The sequence below is a fragment of the Notechis scutatus genome, chromosome 1 (genome assembly GCF_049901735.1).
Source record: "Notechis scutatus isolate UNSWTSFEM ecotype Mainland chromosome 1, rNotScu1.2, whole genome shotgun sequence".
NCBI classification, from domain to species: domain Eukaryota; kingdom Metazoa; phylum Chordata; class Lepidosauria; order Squamata; family Elapidae; genus Notechis; species Notechis scutatus.
The window spans coordinates 323802828-323822233 of NC_142009.1; the positions used below are offsets into that span (position 1 = coordinate 323802828).

General features: G+C 37.6%; 1 protein-coding gene across 11 annotated transcripts in view; it reads right to left on the reverse strand.

Moving 5' to 3' along the window:
• MYO9B (myosin IXB) overlaps window positions 1-19406 on the reverse strand; it is a 79311-nt gene that overhangs the window by 40289 nt on the left and 19616 nt on the right. For all 11 annotated transcript variants that reach the window (XM_087952545.1, XM_087952541.1, XM_026670950.2 and 8 more), the window contains exons 3-14: window positions 15530-15624; window positions 15268-15330; window positions 13750-13849; window positions 12738-12838; window positions 12338-12467; window positions 11363-11452; window positions 9651-9767; window positions 9327-9461; window positions 7434-7555; window positions 6259-6400; window positions 5462-5657; window positions 2098-2173 (exon numbers count right to left, since the gene is read on the reverse strand). In XM_087952545.1, the coding sequence (XP_087808671.1) occupies window positions 2098-2173; window positions 5462-5657; window positions 6259-6400; window positions 7434-7555; window positions 9327-9461; window positions 9651-9767; window positions 11363-11452; window positions 12338-12467; window positions 12738-12838; window positions 13750-13849; window positions 15268-15330; window positions 15530-15624 (1367 nt within the window). The remainder of the gene's footprint in view (window positions 1-2097; window positions 2174-5461; window positions 5658-6258; window positions 6401-7433; window positions 7556-9326; window positions 9462-9650; window positions 9768-11362; window positions 11453-12337; window positions 12468-12737; window positions 12839-13749; window positions 13850-15267; window positions 15331-15529; window positions 15625-19406) is intronic.

Consider the following 19406-nt stretch of genomic DNA (forward strand, 5'->3'; position numbering starts at 1 on the left):
TCAGGCTAAGTTGGTCAGACATGCCCTCACCCACCCAAGTTTTATCTTCTGATGAGCCTTTCCCAAGGAAAACAACAACAACAACAACAAGCAACCATGCTTTGGTATGCCAGGGAACTGATGAACGTCATCAGGAAAGCCACGGCATACCAAAAGGAAATGAAAGTATCAGGAAGACTCAATTAACGTTCTCTTGTGTTTCTAGCATTTGATATCCCACGACTGCAAACTTTAACTGATGAATTTATATATGTGTATTTTTAATAGGGTAAAACGATATCCCTTAAAATTGCTGATAGGTACCGTTTCCACCCGAAAATAAGCCTGGTTCTTATATTAATTTTTGCTCCAAAAGACGCATTAGGGCTTATTTTTCTACTTAGGTCTTATTTTCAGGAAATATGGTACTAAATGCACCCGTCTGGCTGACTATTCTTAACTGGGGCTTATTTTGGGGGTAGGGATTATATTACAAGCATCCTGGAAAAATCATGCTAGGGCTCCTTTTCGGGAAAACACGGCATATCACATCTAACGTTGTCTACAACCTAAAGAGTTTATTCAAATCTCTCTCACTCAGACACACACATTTGACGATCAATTTAAAATTCATCTCATTCATTATTTTTAACTGCCATAATACTAAGCTGCATGAAAATTCTGGTCCGCTAACAACTTATGCTAAATGTTGCCATTATACAACACTTCAATCAGAAAAGGTTGTGGGTATCTGTTTGTACAGGCTTTCAACTCTAAACAGAATTAAAATGGAAGCCTGTTGTTCCAAAAGTGAGCTCTTTAAAAAAATACAGTGCCAACCTAGAGACTTAGTGCCTCTCCAAGTAGCTGAAATTTTGATACTCCTACTGCTAGGATATCCAGAGAGGTTGGAATCCATTATCTTTAGCCAAGTTAATTACCAAGTTTTAGCACATTAATTGGAGTGGTGATATGAGCAGGGATGGGGACTGTGGATTTCAGTCAGGCCCTACTTCCACCTGAAATTCAAGCATTGGTGGGGAAAAAAACTTAAAAATGTAAAAATATCTGGGCTCTATCAAGCAACAGGCAACGTTTTGTCTCTCTAGTGACTTTGTTTGCGATTAGTATTTGGCAGCCCCAGCCTGGAGGTACCATGAGAATGCAAGGCAATCGGACGTGATGGACTGGTCCTCTGTGAATTTACTGCCTCTATATCTTATGATGTCAAGAAGGGCTTAATTTTGACTGTTCTAAATCTCCTTCCAATCAGCTTTAATATCCTACAGCCCTATTCTAAGAGGAAGAAAAGTTTTTCCTTGCTTACTTTCTTCCTTGTCATGTATGATTTTATATACCACGATCATGTTTCTCTTCACTTGCCTTTTTTTTTTGGGAGTTATAATTCCCAACATGCTAGCCTTTTCCCTCCCAGATTTTTGAACCCCAAATCATTTGAATAACTCTTTTCTTCTCAATTTTCATTCTTATATTCTTCTTCAAATACAAAAGTAGGGTTCCGGATGGAGACATCGCATATTTACAAAGAGAACTTACAATACTGATTGAAAATAAACTTCTTGAGGAACCTAGTGTGACATTTGTCTTTTTACTGCTATCGTCGTACATTAAGAGAAAAAAAAACACATGTGAATTCAAAGTCTTTACTGTACAATATAGTGGAATTAATTTCTCTCTTTAAACTACAGAGGCCAACTGTGTAGGATTTAGGTAGGATTACTGAAATAAGCAGCTCTCAAAATGGGAAAGGAAAGAAACCGAAATTTGATGAAGAACTAGTAGCAAAGATGCTAAGTTACTTTTACAATGCACTAATTTCCTCATCATACTGAATTCCTCATACTTTGTGAGAAGCAGAGAATCTTTATCGTTTACCATCTCTCTTCATTTTTTTTTCCAGAGGGATTGCAAATTTATCTATAGTTCTGTACAAGTTAATTAAAAACAGACAAACATCTAGGGGCTATTTTGGAAAAACAAAAAACAAGATCAGAAACCTGTGCAATACAAGGAATCGTCCTTTGTCAAAAGAAACCAGGACAAAGGGTAGAAATGTAACAATAATTTTTTTAAAAACCAATTAAATGTGCTTCTTACCGATAAACTCTCTCATTTGGGGTGTTGCTCTGTTGCAGTTCCCCAAGTGGGATCCTGGGTCCATGGCGTATTACCCCTAGAGCAAAGGGGAAAAACATCTATTTTGGCATAACCGCCATAGCTTTTGCCAGCTTTCAACAATAATGTTACTTTTTATAAATGGGATTCTTTGAGTGGCCATCATGACCTAAGTCCTGCATGCGTCAAAGCTAATTCAGAATATTTTAGAGCTGAAAAGACTGGCACCAGTATTACTGCATATTAAATAACTTAAAATGATTCCCAGCCATTCCTCAGTTCTTGAGGCTGATTCGGCAAAATCTGAAACCAAAAACAGCAAAAATAATGAAGTGCAAACAGAATAATGGGGATACCCAGGTGATCATTTGAACAGTTTACAGGTAAATAAGCAGCTTTTTTATATAAATGGTCTCAAAATGTGAATTAGTAGTAAGCTGTTTATATAGTTGGTTTGTATATTAAATGGCATTTTTTAAAAAAAGGAGCTTGACACAGTTCTTCCTCTAGTTTCCCTAGTTCTTTCTCCTCCCATTTTTCCCAAAGCAATCACCCAGTGGAATAGGTTGGGCTCAGGGAGAGGGTGGTGTCAGATGCATAATCATGATGCAATGGATGACAGGATTGCTTTGGCAAAGGCAGCATATCACTCTGCCCAAAAGTCCATCTTGAAATACTTAGCAAAACTAAAAGTCTACAGTGCAACCCATCGTAAGTGCTTCAAGGGACATGCTTCAGAAGAGAAGTTAAACGACTAATTGCCCCAACACATAATCATCTAATAGGCAATGGCTACTTTGTAGTTTATAATAAGGCCTTGCTGTTGCAGTGGTTCATTTGGAATATTGTGGAAGGTAATTTATTTTTGCACGAACTGTCAAATATAGAAAGAGATGAAGATTGTTTTAGGATGGAGTCATCAGCGTAATAGAATGTTGCCACCAATATGCGCTTGGAAAGAAAGGAAAATACAAGTTGCCCTGTTGGAAAGATAAGTAGGGAAATTCTTTAAGACCTCACAGTGGACCAGTGAGGTTGTCTTCCATGAAAGTAACCAGTCAGTCTGGATAGGCATTGACTCCTCTGAATATTTATCTAGCTGTTTTAGGACTAACAATAACCTCTGGATTAATAACAGAGATAGAAGAGACTGAAAAAGATTCCGTGAACCTGTAAAACTTTTAAGTAAAGAATGTGAAAAACTGAGATACCTCCAATGGGACAATGATTGGGCTAAATAAGCAGGAAGGTAGATATGGAGCCAAGAAAAAGTCCAAATGTGGGCATTTAAATGTAACAAAAAATCTAGGACATTACAAGTGTTCAAATCCTCACAATATTGAACTGCTGAGAATGGAGAGGATAAAGAGAAACAAGCACCATTCTTTATCTTATAAAACAGTGTGTTGATTCCAGGAGTTATTTACCATACACCGTTATGGTTTTTAGGGAAAAGAAATGTGCTTTGTGTTGGCTGCCGTTGAGAATCTAACCTTCTGTTCTCCCAATGTGAAGTAAGAGAACAAAAGAAGATATGTGGGAGGCTTGAGATGGTAGGAATGAGGTACACTGGAGTTTTAATATGCTCACGATGCTCTCTGGATAAGGAATGACATTGCTTGCCTTGATGAAGGGTCTAGGTCCAAAATTTCAACCTCAGAAACTGAACCTTTAGCAATCTCTTCTTGAAACTTGCAAGCTCAAGAATTCAAGGAGTTCAGGAGGGGAGATATATGGCAATAGCCCTCAAAGAGATCATTGGCTGCAGACGGAAATATCCACAAATATTTGTGTGTCCATATCTTGACCTTCCGAATCCCCTAAATTACACACAGAAGCAGAACACCAGTTTCCCAAGTCGCACCTTGACATATTTGTCTGAAATGGTATCTCGTTTATAGAGGGGGTTGGACTAGAAGACCTCCAAGGTCCCTTCCAACTTTGTTATTCTGATAAGTCTATTATCCAAAGCAGCAACTGAGCAATTGAGGTCTGCAAGTTAACTTGCAAAGTATCACCTTGCCCTTCAAAGTTTATTCTAAACCAGGAGTCCCCAATCCCTAGTCTGCGGCCTCGTGGGAACCAGGCCACACAAGCAGCGGGCAAGTGGGGAAGCTGCATTTGCACAAGCAGTGCATGCACAAAGTTGTCCCCTCTCCTCCCTGCTGCCCCTAGAGGTCCACAGAGCCAGAAAGGTTGGGGGCCGCTGCTCTAAAGGAACATTCACAGGTATAAAAAAAAAATTGTTCTTTTCTCCTTGCTTAATAAAAGCTTTGCGATGAGGGCAGGACTTCACCCACCTAGACTTCTCTAAAGCACAACAACAAAAGATATGCCCATCTGACGGAGGAGATATTTCACACACTTTTGGAATTTGTGTAACTGGCCCTTCAAGGCCATTTCAACTATAGGATAAAAAGAGGAGAAGGAGGGAGTATTAGGGATATTTGGCATCTCGAGTTATTTATAACAAATAAGAAAGGGAGGATAAGAAACAAACAAATAAATTGCTCATCTTTATGTTAAACAAATGAAAAGAACCCCAAGAGGGGGTTCCGCACAAAAGAGAAGCCAAACCAAACCAAGAGACGGGCAAGAAAATGATCAATGATCAATGAAAATATTTTTGAGCAAAGTTCAGAAAATTTCTAGGGAAATCAGAAAAATCTAGGGAAAAAAACACATTTCAACAAATTATTATCACAATGGCTTAAAATGACTGAAGGATGAGCAGGGGCCACATCCATAGATGCAATGAAAACAGGAGGCATGGCTTAAGCTCTGAAAGTTTCCAAATGAACCTGCACAATATCCATTTGTGTGAATTGCAGAAACTACAATGAAGAAACTGGTTTGTTGGTTCCTCTTTGGATTATTATTTGTTCAGAAAGACTCTTAAGCAGTGACAGGAGGCATGCAGGAGGACATTTATAATGAATTTAAATGCATTTATTTGCTTTTGAAAATCAAAAGTGACCCTCAGTTGGCTTTCAATAATCAGAAATACAAATTTAAAATATAATAGACAACAGCAGTAGGATTACATGAAGTAGATAAGTAAAAACTACTACATAAATATCACGTTTAAAACAATTCTATGAGCAGATTGTGTGAAAGTCATAAATCCACCTTTTTCCAAGTTCAACTGATTTATATTCATCCTAACATTGCTTCCATCTTCTCAGATAATTAAGTAGCATGGGTCTGTCATCATCTGCCATCTAAGTTTGTTTTAACTGGAATTGCTGAGAAACTGGATTGCACTACCTGAAGACCAAAAGTCTTCTATACTCTTTAAGACTGTAGATGTTGATATTTTGACTACTTCTTCTGTGCTCAGGCTTACCTGCTGTTTTCTCAGCTCTTTGGCGACCCGCTTCTGCAAAAACAGCCATGGCGTGGATTGCTGCACGGAGAATAGCCCACCGGAAAACAGCCACTGGATCCATTCCAATCAGCTCACGAACGTAAGTGCTGTCACTGCTGCGCAGCAAGGCAACAATATCTGGCCGCATATAATCCATGTTCTTTTCACGGAAATCCTACAAGGAAGAATGGTCATGGAAGCCAAGGCACATAGCAAAGGTTATGCTCAAGGGATAGATGGATTTAACCACAACTCTGCATGTCTTCCTTCCCTTCACCCTGCTAAAGGTTGAACTCTTCAAGATATGCTTGGTAGTAGGTTCACTGCTGGAAATCAGTACCATAATATATACTTTAGGATGTCCACGTTCATTTGAATTACATTTCTATTTCATGAACATTGATGGCTGGGCAATGGCAATGGATTCTCTGCGTCCTTATTAAAGTGACTTGTTGTTCAACATTGGAAAGAAAAACCTATAGCCTCAATCACTCATTGAAGACCTGGTGTTCCTGTGACTCATGACTGGATTGCTTAGAGATGTAAATTATGTATGAACGATGAAGAAAAAAATGATCATTTTTACTGAAACTCTTGTAAAACTTCCATTCCAAACTGACAAGATCAGATTTTGTTTTTGTTTTTTAAAAAAGGATGGGCTTTGGCCTGTTCCAACTAGCAAGGATCTTCTTATGACATTTTCAACCAGACTTATTTTTGCTGATTAAGCCACAAGCAATTCCTTAACATTCTGCATCTGGAATAACATTCCATACCTTTATCTGATATTTCACTTTGCCAGCAAAGTGTTGAATGATGAAAGCAGGTTCCAATACAGGAGTTCCAATGAAGAATTTGCTGTCCTCGTGCTGCTGTTTGAACTTTGCAAGAAGCGTCTCGCTGGTGGCATGTGGAAAACTGCAGGCAGCAAAAGAGGAAGCCACAGGCAGAAGAAATTATCAGTAGAGCTTAAACTTGGCAAACTGAGGAGGGGATAATATTAGCAGTTCCCAAATGTTAAAAAGGAATTCTGCAGATAAGAAGGTTGGCTGTATTCCATTCACATTTACTGATATTCTTTAATAAGCAGTTTTTATTACATCATTGTTGTTATATCTTTAAAAGTATTGGTCATTTTTCCTAAGTATTTTTGTAAACTGAGAGGGCTTAGTTAAAAATAATAATTAAACGTTTTCCTAGTTTCTGTTTTCTTCCCAGACTAAAAATTTAGAAATTCTATACCCTGGCAATTCGCAACCTGTCGGAAGTAAGATTCTAAATTCTACTGAATTCGTGCACATTTCTTTAACTGTCATGTCATGGTAGCTTTGCATTTTTATTTGGTAAATATAATTATAGAATAAAGGCTATCCCTTCTTTCTTTAATTGCTCCTGGTTGCATAATTTCATCCTCCACTATTAATGGGAAGGGGACTTTGTGCCTTCCCAAGCAGTGATCAGATTCCTATCTGCCTAATTTCACAAATCATACATTTTAAATGTTCAGTAGCAAATCCTGGGCTCTATCTACTTGTCCACTTGTTCATCTTTACTAGAAGACATAGTGCAAAAAAAAAAAAAAAAATCCAGTATCATTAAACATAGAATCATCATTTTGGAAAATCCTCTAGTCCCATTTACAAGTCTGACCTCCACATGCTTCAATAAATATGTAACTTATATTTCTCCCCCTGATATTTTATGACTCTTCTTCCCAGGACTGTTCTGTTCCAAATGATTTAATATTTAGTTTTGGGGGAATACATGCCTAAATGTACTTTACTTCCTGTTACTTTCATATCCCTTTTTTTAAATATGTAAGGCTTATTAAGCTGCAAATTTGTGGACGGAGGCTGCACTTTCTCCAGTCTTCCCTCCCTCCCAACTTCACATTTATTTAGGCAATATAGATGGTAGATTTTCTCCTAATCCCATAGCTAGCTATACTTACTTGCTTTCTTCATCTAGTAGGTACAACAGACCAGTTGGTTTCTTGCCAATTAAATGGATGCAGGCCACATTGTCTGTATAGTCGATGTTGTGCCATGCAATCCCTTCACTCTGATATTCTTCCTGCAACAAATAAATTCTGGAAGTCAGGTATTAATAGCTTTTCTTTATCTCTCATACTATTACCTCTTTATGTCTTGTAATATTAGAACTTGGGGTCATCTGACTGGCAGTTGAGGACAGAAAAACAAATGATCTCTTTGTGTACCGCATGGTTTAGGGAGTATCATATAAAGTGACAACCATAAGTGGCTTCCTTGGAGGAGAAAGAAGTGTCTTACCGGCTACTGTGGACCAACAAAATCTCTAAGGTTGTCACTTTATTCTGGTTCTGAGTTTCTCAGAATTACCTGCTCATTGTGAAAAAGCCAGAATGTGAATTAAATGGACCAGAGAGCTCTTATAATCTTAAAGCAAGAACATCCCCCTTTCCCAATCAAGATCTTTTCTAAGAAAGAAGGGTATATGCCAGCAATTACAAACAATGGCTTTCTTGTAAATGACCATTTTGAGAAACAATTAGAATACCCATGAATCCTCGGGACGTGGTTTCAGATATATTTCATTACCAGATTCCTCAGTGCCTTCAACAATGGCAGAGCTTCTAATGTACTTAATGTACTTGAACGTACTTGATAAGTTCTTAAAAATTTATGGAGCTATTGAGAGATGCATCTGCCTTGAAAGCAGCCCATGCTGCACAGTCAAACATTAGCAACTTAGCATAAAAAAACATTTCAGAATGTTTTGTACTGTGCCATAAAATGCTTTATGATAACATTTGAGTCATACAACATTTTGTAAAATTTGACAAATGTCAATTCCATGGGAGTCACAGGCCTCTGATTTTGGACACAACCTGTAAGTTAGCCCACTTGAAGTACCTTGGTTCAAAACATTTTGCCCTACAGTGCAGTTTCATCCCATTATACATTACAGACAGAAGAGTTTAAGTAGTATATAGATACAAGGGAAGCAGTAATGCTATCTATATTCCCCGCAGAACTCATGACTGCCTGTATCCCCTGACACTCTGGGAAAAGGAGCTTTTAATGAAGGTTTGTTGCTTATGTATGAATCTTAGATAAGACATTGTTTTTCAGCCTAATTATCTTGAGAAACAGCTATTAAAATATTCCACTGACACAGGGCTGTCAAACTCCCGGCAGATGCATCACACACTGGCCACGCCCACACCTGGTTTAGTGAAAAGGAAAAAAGTTCTGATACATCACCTGACTTAACGACTTGAGTTTGACACCCCTACTGAGTCCCTCTTCCTTTATAGCAGGGGTGTCCAACCTTGGCAACTTTAAGACTTGTGGACTTCAACTCCCAGAATTCCTCAGCCAGTCTTAAAGTTGCCAAGGTTAGACACCCCTGCTTTATAGGAAGACCAGATTACTGCATACAATACTAGGCGTGAAGGGGAGGACATCTGACAGCTGGGAATATGTTTGTTGTGCCATCTCTGCTTTCCCAAGGCCATGCGAATGATGCTCAGACCCCTCCAAGACATCCTTTTCAGCTGGGATCTGCATAGCTTCACAACTGTACTATTTAATCTATTGTTCATGGTTAGATTTGCATATTTAAAGAGAGACTTTATAAAAGTTTTATGTTAGAAAGTAATTTATGAACACCATACTTGAGTAGAAAAAGTAAAATATAGAGATTTGCAAACTGAAATGTCAGCAAGATCTCAAATCTTAAATCAATATTTCTGTCACTCAACCTGTTTTATACATATTACCTTGCTGTAAAGTTAAAAAAAACAACCATTTTAATCTGAAAAATAAAGAGCATAAACCCTTCTGTTTCTTCCATTGCTTACCTGTTCAAGCTTGAAAATATGTTGATTGAAGTAATACTGCAACTGTTCATTTGCATAGTTTATGCAGAACTGTTCAAAACTGTTTGTTTTGAAGTCTTCAAAACCAAAGATATCGAGTACCCCAATGGACAAGCACTATGCATGGGAAGGGGATGGGAACAGAGTCAGGAGAATGGCATGACTATATGGAAGTGCTCAAAATTGAATATGCTGTAAGTGGTCCCTTCCCAAAATCAGACCCTCTCTATCCATTTAAAAAATTAGCCTGGTGACAGGCAGTTCCACAACTCATAAGCAAGTATCATCTGTTTCCTGAAAACATACCGTAACAGACTCTTCCATATCCTTCTTGTTGAGAAGTGCATGGTTAATTCGCAGAACGATCCAGTCAAAGAGGGCGCTGTACAAAGACTTAGCCATAGAATCACGAGCTGTGATGGCCTGCAAATTAAAAGCACCAAGAGAGCTCCATTATCACGTTGCTTTTCTCATTTATTTATTTGTTGGTTTGTTCAATTTCTATGACCATCCATCTCAGTCAATGACTCTGGGAGGCTTACAATTCAAAACAATACATTACAGTTAAAACTTTACTTTTTTTTAAATTTTAAAACAGTAAAAACCATAGCAAGGAAATGGGGCCCTTGACACATTCATCATCCTAGGCTTGGGAATAGGTCAGGTTTTTAGGGCTTTATGAAACTCTATAGCATAGTTGGGGCCATTCTGATCTTCAAAGGGAGGCTACTCCATAGAGCAGAGGCCACTGTGGGGAAAAAAAATCTTCTGATCCTGGCCAGCCAACATTCTTTGGATGATGGGATCTGCAGCATGGCCATTCTGCTTGATCTAGTTCAGGGTTGTCAAACTTAATTTCATTGAGGGCCACATCAGGGTTGTGTTTGACCTCGGGGGTGGGGTGGGGAGGAGCAGGGTGGGCTTGGCCAGCATGTCACTTGTGTCGGGGGCGCTTGTGGTGGCCTGAGTGCTCTGCCAGTGAAAACGGGTTCCCAAGCTGTTTTTGGCTGGGATGGCCTCCTGCAACCCTCTGCCAATGAAAATGGAGCTTGAGCGTGGAGCACACATGGCCCTTGCAAGCTCAGTTTTTGGCTGGGATGGCCTCTTGCAACCCTCTGCCAACAGAAACATTCTCGCTGGCAGAGGTACCTCAAGCTGGTCCTTCGCTATTTCCAGGGCAGCCCCACGGGCCAGATCTAAGCACAACATGGGCAAGATCCAGCCTCTGTGCCTTGAGTTTGGCATCCCTGATCTAGTTGGACAGGTAGAGTTTCTTGAAAGAAAGGGATCCTTCAGAAACCCTTACTATTACTGAGTCTTAACACCCACTAAATATTACTACATTTTTAATCATTGGTTTCAAATGAGTATTTGTGATTTAGTCCTATGTATATAGTGTCATCACTATTATTATTATTATTATTATTATTATTATTATTATTATTATTATTATTATTATTAATAATAATTTTATGTTTTAAATACTCTGTAGTGTGATTGTGATGTGGTGTTTGGAGCACTGTGCTGGAGTAGCTTTCAAATTTCATTTTATTCGTGGAATGCAATTACAATAAAGGTATTCTCTATTCTCTAAAGGACTCATCACCATACTTATATAATCTATATTTTCCATTTTATCCTCCCTGATTCCAATTATGCCTCTCATAATTGCAACAACCCTACCATCTTTTAGGTATAAGCAGAAAAAAAAATTAGAGGGCTGTAGAGGGCTGACAGTTGGTGTGGTAACCAATTACTTTTTTAAAAATCTGCTATTTAAGCAATAGCCTCTGGTGATTGAAAATTTGTATTTTGATGCTGCAATATAGCTTTGTTTTCTTTTGATGTTACTGAATTTTAATAACTTTATTGCTTCATGACTATATACTTTCAGAATTGTTACAAGATATCCCATAAATATTATATATGAAAAAAATAAAGTTGCCCTTGCAATTAGAGCCATTTGTAATTTTATTTCTTTAAATCTTACTAACCCCAATCTACCATTAGGAACTCACCTCATTGAGGCTATATGGAAGGATCAGTTTATCATTCACTGTCACTGTTTTTCTTTTTGTCAACACTTCCACTAAGGTTTCACGTTTCACCTGGGTGAAAAAGAGCTGAAATTAACCTGACATGGAAATACAGGATGAAAATGATCTGTAATTATCCATTACTTCTGAAAATCAAAATTCCTGTAGGATCTACTTATCCAGTCCCTATAAAATTGTTGCAGAAAATGGAGAATCCTCCCCATTGGTTTTAATCTTAAGCTTTGAAGCAAGATAGTGCAAAATATAAATATAGTGACAAAATATAAATATCAAATCTTCCTTTTTAAGGGAGATTTAGCTTGCAAATATTTATAGATTTTTCTTGTATTGTTTTACATTCATTTCCTAATAGCCTTGATTCACATGCTTGGTCTGCCATATACCCTGAAATAGGACTGGATTGGACCATGACTACTTAAAAGTCTATCTTTTTTTGTATATCAATGTTCAAATTGCACTCAATCCTGCTTCAAATGCATTCACAGACCAAGATTTCATGTATCTGTTTGGATCAGGATCTAATAATAGCAACAATTTCATGAAATATCCTTTCATGTATTTTACCTATTCAGTATACCAATATTACCAGTCTAACCTTGGTCCTCATTGTTAATTGGTTCCGGGAGGTGTGATGAATATCAAAAACAGTGAGCACCAAACAAATTTAGTCCGAGGCATTCACAAGGCAGCCGACACTGACAAATTCTAGCTTGTGCACTGAGTACTAAACAAATGATGAGTACCAGGACAAAATGCATTGATGCGTTGAAATTCAATGAGTTTCAAAATAGTTGAATACCAAAGTACCACTGTATTCTTATATGTGTATTTTCAATGCTATTTAAGAGGGGCAAAGTTAATGATCTTTTTTGTACCCAATGATCAGGGATGTCTTCTCTCCCCAAGACAATACTCATATAGAAAGATATGAGGTACCTTCAGAAGCTGTGAGAGAATGTCTAGCACTTCAGGGGGTCCCACTTCCAGCCCCTCATCTCGACCTGCTGCCTTTTTCTTATAAGTAACATTTCCCAGGTAGAGAATAGCAGAAAGCACTGAAAAAATTCTGTGGAAGTGAAAAGCAGGATAGTTTATCTTTCAGATGAGGAATATGTTTACTGAGTGTCATACACATTTGTCCATTAGAATGTGATAAGAATGTACATTTCTTTAGGCATGAGTTAATATCTATGAGTCTTTAACATAATTTTCTGTCTTTTGAATAGTTTCATATAGTTTTGTTCACACATTAATGGAAAATGTCATCCTATAATATATGGTGTATCCTTCTGTGTGTGACTGAAAACTGAAAGGAGACAGATGAAGCATAGCTTACTGTTTCTTTGTTGCTGGAAGAAAACCAACCATTTCCATGGCTTGCTTTAACCGTTCAAAATCATGCTGGAGGTCTTCTCCATCTTCAATTTTCAAGTTATGCTGTGAATAAATCCAAACTTGCAAGTATAAGTAGGAATATCTACTACCAACAAAATTTACCACAATTGTCCTATGGCAATTCTTTTTGTAAGCAATTCTATTTGACTACAGATGTAGAAGTGGGGAAGGGACTATTAAAGGAATAGATTCTCAGTTGCTAGAAGAGGACCAAATAGAAATACCATTAACAGAAGACTTAGCCTGTGTCATGAAAAAGCCGAGTATAATGTCAAATATAATAGAACAGGATTGAACTTCTGCTGCATTTCCCCAGTTTGAATCCCCTGGTGGAATCATGATTGTTTTAGTCCCTAAACCAAATTTAAATGGAATAGAATAATCAGTTTCCTACCAAAGTTACTTGGAGAACTAAGAACTATTCCATTCCTTTGCCCGTTCTAAAAACTTTTTCAATAGCAAAAAAGTATGTCAGGTGGTCAGAGAGAGACCTAGCACAAATTACAAACCATTCATTACAGCATAAGGCCCTCCCCCCACCTTTAAATCAGCCATAGGTTAATCTAGTAGTTCAACTTTTTTTTTTCACAAAGTTAGAAATCTCAAAAATCTTGGTTTACTTTTCTGTGTAAATAAATAAAATTAATTCCAGAAAGATTTAGTATATTCTTCTGCTTATTAAAAATTAATTTCCTAACATGACTAAAAGAAAACTATAGCTTTTTTAAAAAAGAAGGCTTAAAAGAGTTAAGGGATATTCAACTGGCTGACAACATCTATAACATTTTACATGTAACAAGACATACAACTTCTGGTTTAAGTAAGATCTTTGCTGTTTTTCACTGAGGAACAAAGGAGACCTGTTTGGGGTTCCCTTCACTTCCTGAGAGTGAAAAACACAGCACAGCCTTGCGTTTGTCAGCCAATGTCAGGACAAAAAATCCTTTGTATACCTGGTTGAGGTAGAAGTAGTCTTTAGGCTGCTTGAGATGGAATTCTTTGCGCTCTTCCTCGCTGGCACCAAGCAGCAAATAATAAAATACATGGTAGTTCCTACAGAAACAAACACACCAGCCTTTCATTAACAGTACTTGGATCTGATTCCCAAACCCATTATTCTTACTTGGGTATCTTCAGTAAAATCACTAAGATCACATAAAATTAATACCAGAAACATCTGGTATCTTTTAAAAGAAACAATTTAATCCAATTTAACCCAATATTAATATAAACTTTTGAGAATCTTGTTTTCTGAATGACGTTCATGTTTGGGCAGAGATAAAGAATGTAAGGGCCTTTTAGTTGATGGCATCAATAGCATGGGTCTCCTTCCAAGTGGAGTGCTACCTTTTACTCATTTTTACTCTGTAATGTTTTAATCTATACACTCCTTTCAATTGTTGAAGTATTTAATATGCTCTTTAGTAACACATCCAACAAGGGCAATGCTTTCAGACATCTTTCTTGATAAATCCATACCTTCTTCCTCAGCTGACATTTATTTACACAAAAATATACAGACCCCTTTGTGAAAGTATTTTTAATCAAAGTAAAACTAAACAGAATTATGGCATGCTGTAAACTGACATGGCTCACTAGCATTCAAAGTATAAATGAATGCAATCCAGTGTATTGTTTTGAAAATGTACTCATCTGTTCAGAAAAGGCAAAGGTAAGTCAGACTTACAGCGTCCTTTGGAGTTGGGAGAAATATAGGCAGCAACCTTTCTAATTTGTGCTCACTGAATGGGTATTGTGTAACTCAGCATGCTTAGCATATTATGTGAATAGGTAAGTTTGCCTACAGCAAATATTTTATGATGGTAGCGGTAACATGTTTTCCAAATCCACTGGTGATGAGCTTCTGGGTTAAAAGACTGTATTTTAATTATTTGGTACCAGATATTTTGCCAACAAGTCTGGCTGATGTTTTCAGATTCCAAAGGAGCCATTTTGGATGGTTTGTCTTTAAAACATGCTACTGTTTATTATTTTGCAGATAAGACTGCTGAAGATACTAAATGGTGTTAGTTAATTAAGGGCTGTTTGGTTTTATTTAGTTCTGACGTAGATGTAGAGAGCTGGAAACCAGACTTGGTTAACCTCCATTCTCTTCTTTCTTGTTAAAGTTATTGAAATGTTTATAAATCTCAATAGCTTCTCTATGGAGTCATGCAGGATGATTTGACATGTTTGCTTTGAAAGATCAGTGTGTTTCAAAGAAAGACCAATAAAAAATGATTTATTTTTTTTCAAATCAGATCAACCAAATTCACCTGGATGAATAACCAGGTCAAACCTGGTTTTCCAGAATTCTGATGACATGTCATTTGAATGTTAATAGAGTTATAAACAAAAACAATTGACCTCTTTCTGCTTTGTTTGGGACATACCTTTTTTTTTTGGTAAAGTGCAAAATGCCTGGATGAAGCAAAAATGAAGTCTCTGTTACATGGTCCATAAACCCTTACCTTTCATTTTTTTCCTGAGACACCAAGCGAGATTTTTCAAGGAGATATTTTTCAACCACAGCCCTGGGAGGAAAGAAAAGAAACAACAGCGCAAAAGCAGACATTATGAATCTATAAAAATCTCTTTCAAGACAGAACACAGCACGCTGATAATTGCTTATGAATAGCAGTATTGCAAGGACTAGTTTTTCTTTTGAATTCTATTGTCCGCTACCGGAATTACAGCTTGGTGGAATAGTGAGAGCATGTGTACAGCACTTACCCTCGGACAATGCCATTCTCCAAGTAGTTGACCTGGATGAATTTCCCAAAACGACTCGAGTTGTTATTGTGGGCTGTCTTTGCATTCCCAAAGGCCTGAAATGAAGCAAAATGACTTTATTTCCAATTATTATGATACAGTACTTCTGGCTGACAACTTTTCAGTGTTTTAAGGCTCAACTCTCGCTACTAAGTACGTAGTTTAAAACCCTACAGTTGGAAACGGCAGGAATAAAATGCAAGCTTTACCATGGGCTATGTTTCCATATAGTAATTGTATTTTGCCTCATACTTAACTAGCATATTAGGAGCTGTAGGGGTACAGTGGTTAAAATGCAGTATTGCAGGCTAACTATGCCCACGAACAGGAGTTTGATTCTGGATGTCTCAATATCAACTCAGCCTTCCATCCTTCTGAGGTTGTAAAATGAGGACCCAGATTGTTGGAGGCAATATGCTGATATTGTAAACTGCTCAGAAAGTGCTGTAAAGCACTATGGAGCGATATATAAGTCTAACTGCTATTGCTGCTTCTATTGCTATATTGGTTTATCTAACCCTGTATTGACTAATTACTTATAGCTGTCTGAATTTTCTCCGAGTCTTAGAGATGCCAACAATGAACCAAGGATATTATTTATGTAACGCATGTGCTCTGCTACTGGAGTACAGCTTCTACTGCTAGCTGACTAAATTTTAACTTTTTAGTCATTAACCCCCATACAATGGGACAAGTAGAAGCATAATTTATTGTCAAAGATCAAAAGAGAAGCAATACTATAGTAAGAAGCACTTGCTTCTGTAAGACACCTAGTCACCATGAGTGAGCTGGGCAGCCATAAAAATTTTCTTAGTAGATAAATTATAATCACATGGGAAAGATGGTTTGGCCAACTCTTGCACCAATAAAGCAAATAGTAATGTGTGACCTTCATGTGATACAAGGTTCTGCATATTACTTCCCCCCATAAAGCATGCCTTATGACAACAATTATGCAAATTTTATTGTCTTGTTCAGGTTAACTTACAACAATCAGTAATAATATATGTTCTCATGCTTGATATTTTAAAATGTATGGCATCATATGAACGGGGTTTGGGAAGGAAGAGAAAAAGAAGAAAAATGCTAACCTCTGAAGTTATAATTAAAATATTTTCATTTGTTTTCTTTTGAGCTACTTATAGTGCCCAAGCTATGAAAGGTAATTGGATTAAGTTCTGAAAGCTTATCTCTCATTGGAAACATCTGCTAAGTCCAGATGGAAATTATTTTGCATTCCTAATCTTTATAATGCAGATAGGTATTAAAGTACATGTTCAGGTTTTACATTACTCTTACTGTTACAACATTGTATGAATCATTTGCTTTTATTCTTATGAAAAATATTTTGTCCAATAAAAATCTATCGTTTCTGAAAGTTTGTACACATGGTTAGAGCCTTTCCAACCCATGTTTATGCAGAACAGTGTCTCTATTCAATGGGATTGCAATCAAACAAGTATAGATGTTGTATTAGCCCAGCCTTTACTTTCTACTAAACAAGTCTTTCTAGTTTTCTTATGTCTGTCCAAGAAGAATCTTATGGATTTCTGTTTGGAAGCATATGGATTTCAAAGTGTATAAAGAACTACATGTCAATTCACTGAGTTATGTTCTTACACATGTTGCACACAGACAGAATGTGCAAATTCTATCAATTTTGAGGGTTGCCAGTAGATAGCTCTCAGAAAGTGGGCAAACCCAATGATGGGGAAGATGTTAGAAGTTTTTAAAGGTAAAATTATCTTTAAAACCTTGTAGTTAGTTTTTCTTCCACCCTAAATTCCAAAATTAAGGGGAAAAGAGGTGAAAATATTTAGCTTCATCCACCTGAGGGAAAAGGATACTTTTAAACTCAGGAGTTTTTACAAACTATACTTTTGCACTCTTTCTCTGCTTGCTCAGTTACACTGCCTGTGATGTGAAAATATTAAAAATATGAGATGACCTCATACACACGGTATTTAAACAAAGAATAAGTTACCCAAAGCTGTGTGTTTTTTTTAAAAAAAATCAGGATAGAATAATATTAATGATCAAATTAATATGATAAATGTTGTTTCATTATTTTTTAAGATAATAAGAAAATTCTCCCCTTTGGATCCTGAAACTTCCCTCCCTCATAGAAAGCTAGTTGCATAAATTCTGGAAAATGCAAACTTGTAGAATAGGATAGATACTATGAATTTCTCTACCTTTCTTTAATTCACCAAGTTTTATCTACCAGCATCCATCCATCCTCCCAGTGGCTTAAAACAAGCAATTAAAATATAGCAATATGCTGAAAATGCTGAAAAAAAACCTATTAACAATAAGAAGGTGTCATGTTCCAAACGCTCTCTGGAAGAGCTGTGTCTTCATTTGGGTGGGCGGGGCGGGAAGAGCAGATAATACTGGAGCTAATAAAACTCCTACAGGAGGCCATTCCAGAGAGCCAGCCATAATGATTCAAATGGAACAAAATGCTTTACTAATTGATCATAGTGGCCAGATGGTCATTCTTAATCAGAAAGGAATTAGTCCCCCAAAAGGGCAGCTAGACAACAATCTCTTGATGTAATAAGGAGCAGTAAGAACTGTCTGACTCGCTTAATGTCATGGAGCAGGCCTGAATTTGGCACATATCCTCACAGTATTCAATATATTGTTCTCTACTTGCACTTCAAAATCATCGCTCCTGCAGCTTCATCTCCTGGAGGCTCTGTGAAAACCAAAAAACCACCAAGGATGAGCTGCAGAGAAAAGCTATTCAGCAATGATTCATTAAGGGGTCAGGGATGCTGCCTTTTACCAGGAATAATCAAGGCCCTTGATCAATTCACACACCATATGGTCTGGGAAATCCCTAAGCACCCATGATTAACCATTTAAATCCAACAGTGACACGGCAGAACATTTGAATGTATCTAGTCCTGTGATGGGAAGAGACAACAATACCAGCATCAGGAAGTGATCTATGATAAAGATAAGATCCAGAACACATAAGGTGAAAACAAGAATTACTATGTTGGAGCCAAGATTACCTGGGACGAGTCTGCAGTTGCATGGAAGCAATGTATTCCTAGACTTTACTGGATCTAATTTCTTCCACATGGAGATTGAAGACTCCACATTACCAAAAGCTGGCTGAAGGTCTTCACCACCAGGCTAGGACCCAAGAGCCCAGGGAGGGATCCCAAAGACGTCAGGGTAGCCAATACACCAAAAGTGCTTTTATTTAAACTGAAAATGCAAACTAATATATAGGCATTCATGCCTGCTACTTCATTATAGAGATCTTGGATGTAGACAAGAATTCACAACAGATCAATACCACCTGAGCCCTAGAATTAATATTGGTGCAGGATCTGAAACCTGCCTGAGCATGTTTCTGATAAGGCAAAATTTCAGTTTCAGTAGTTACATCAAGCCTGTCTGATTGTTCATCATCAAATCATAAATGGACCTTTATAGAGACCTGATGCTAGTCAGCAACAATTTGAGGCCATGCCCCTAGTAATCAGGGCAGGATCCCCAAAAAGCAGCTGAATTAGAAGGAAACTCTTTGGGGTGCTACCTGGCACCCCAAACCCACCAGCAATGGAATAGAATAGCGAAGTGGAATCGGCAATTTGGAAAGTTTTCATGCCAATTCCTCTCAGTAGGGACTAACTACCTAAAATACTAAATCCAATACCTCTCCGTTCCTCAAATCCCACAAAATCAAAGGGGAAGCAAATCAGTACCCTAAGACTCTTCCATTGGCCCTGGGCATGGAAATCCAGCCCTTTGGCTAACTCTCCTACTGTAGACCAGGCCGTCCTCACATTTCTGGTCTCTCACACAAGGGTCATCCAAC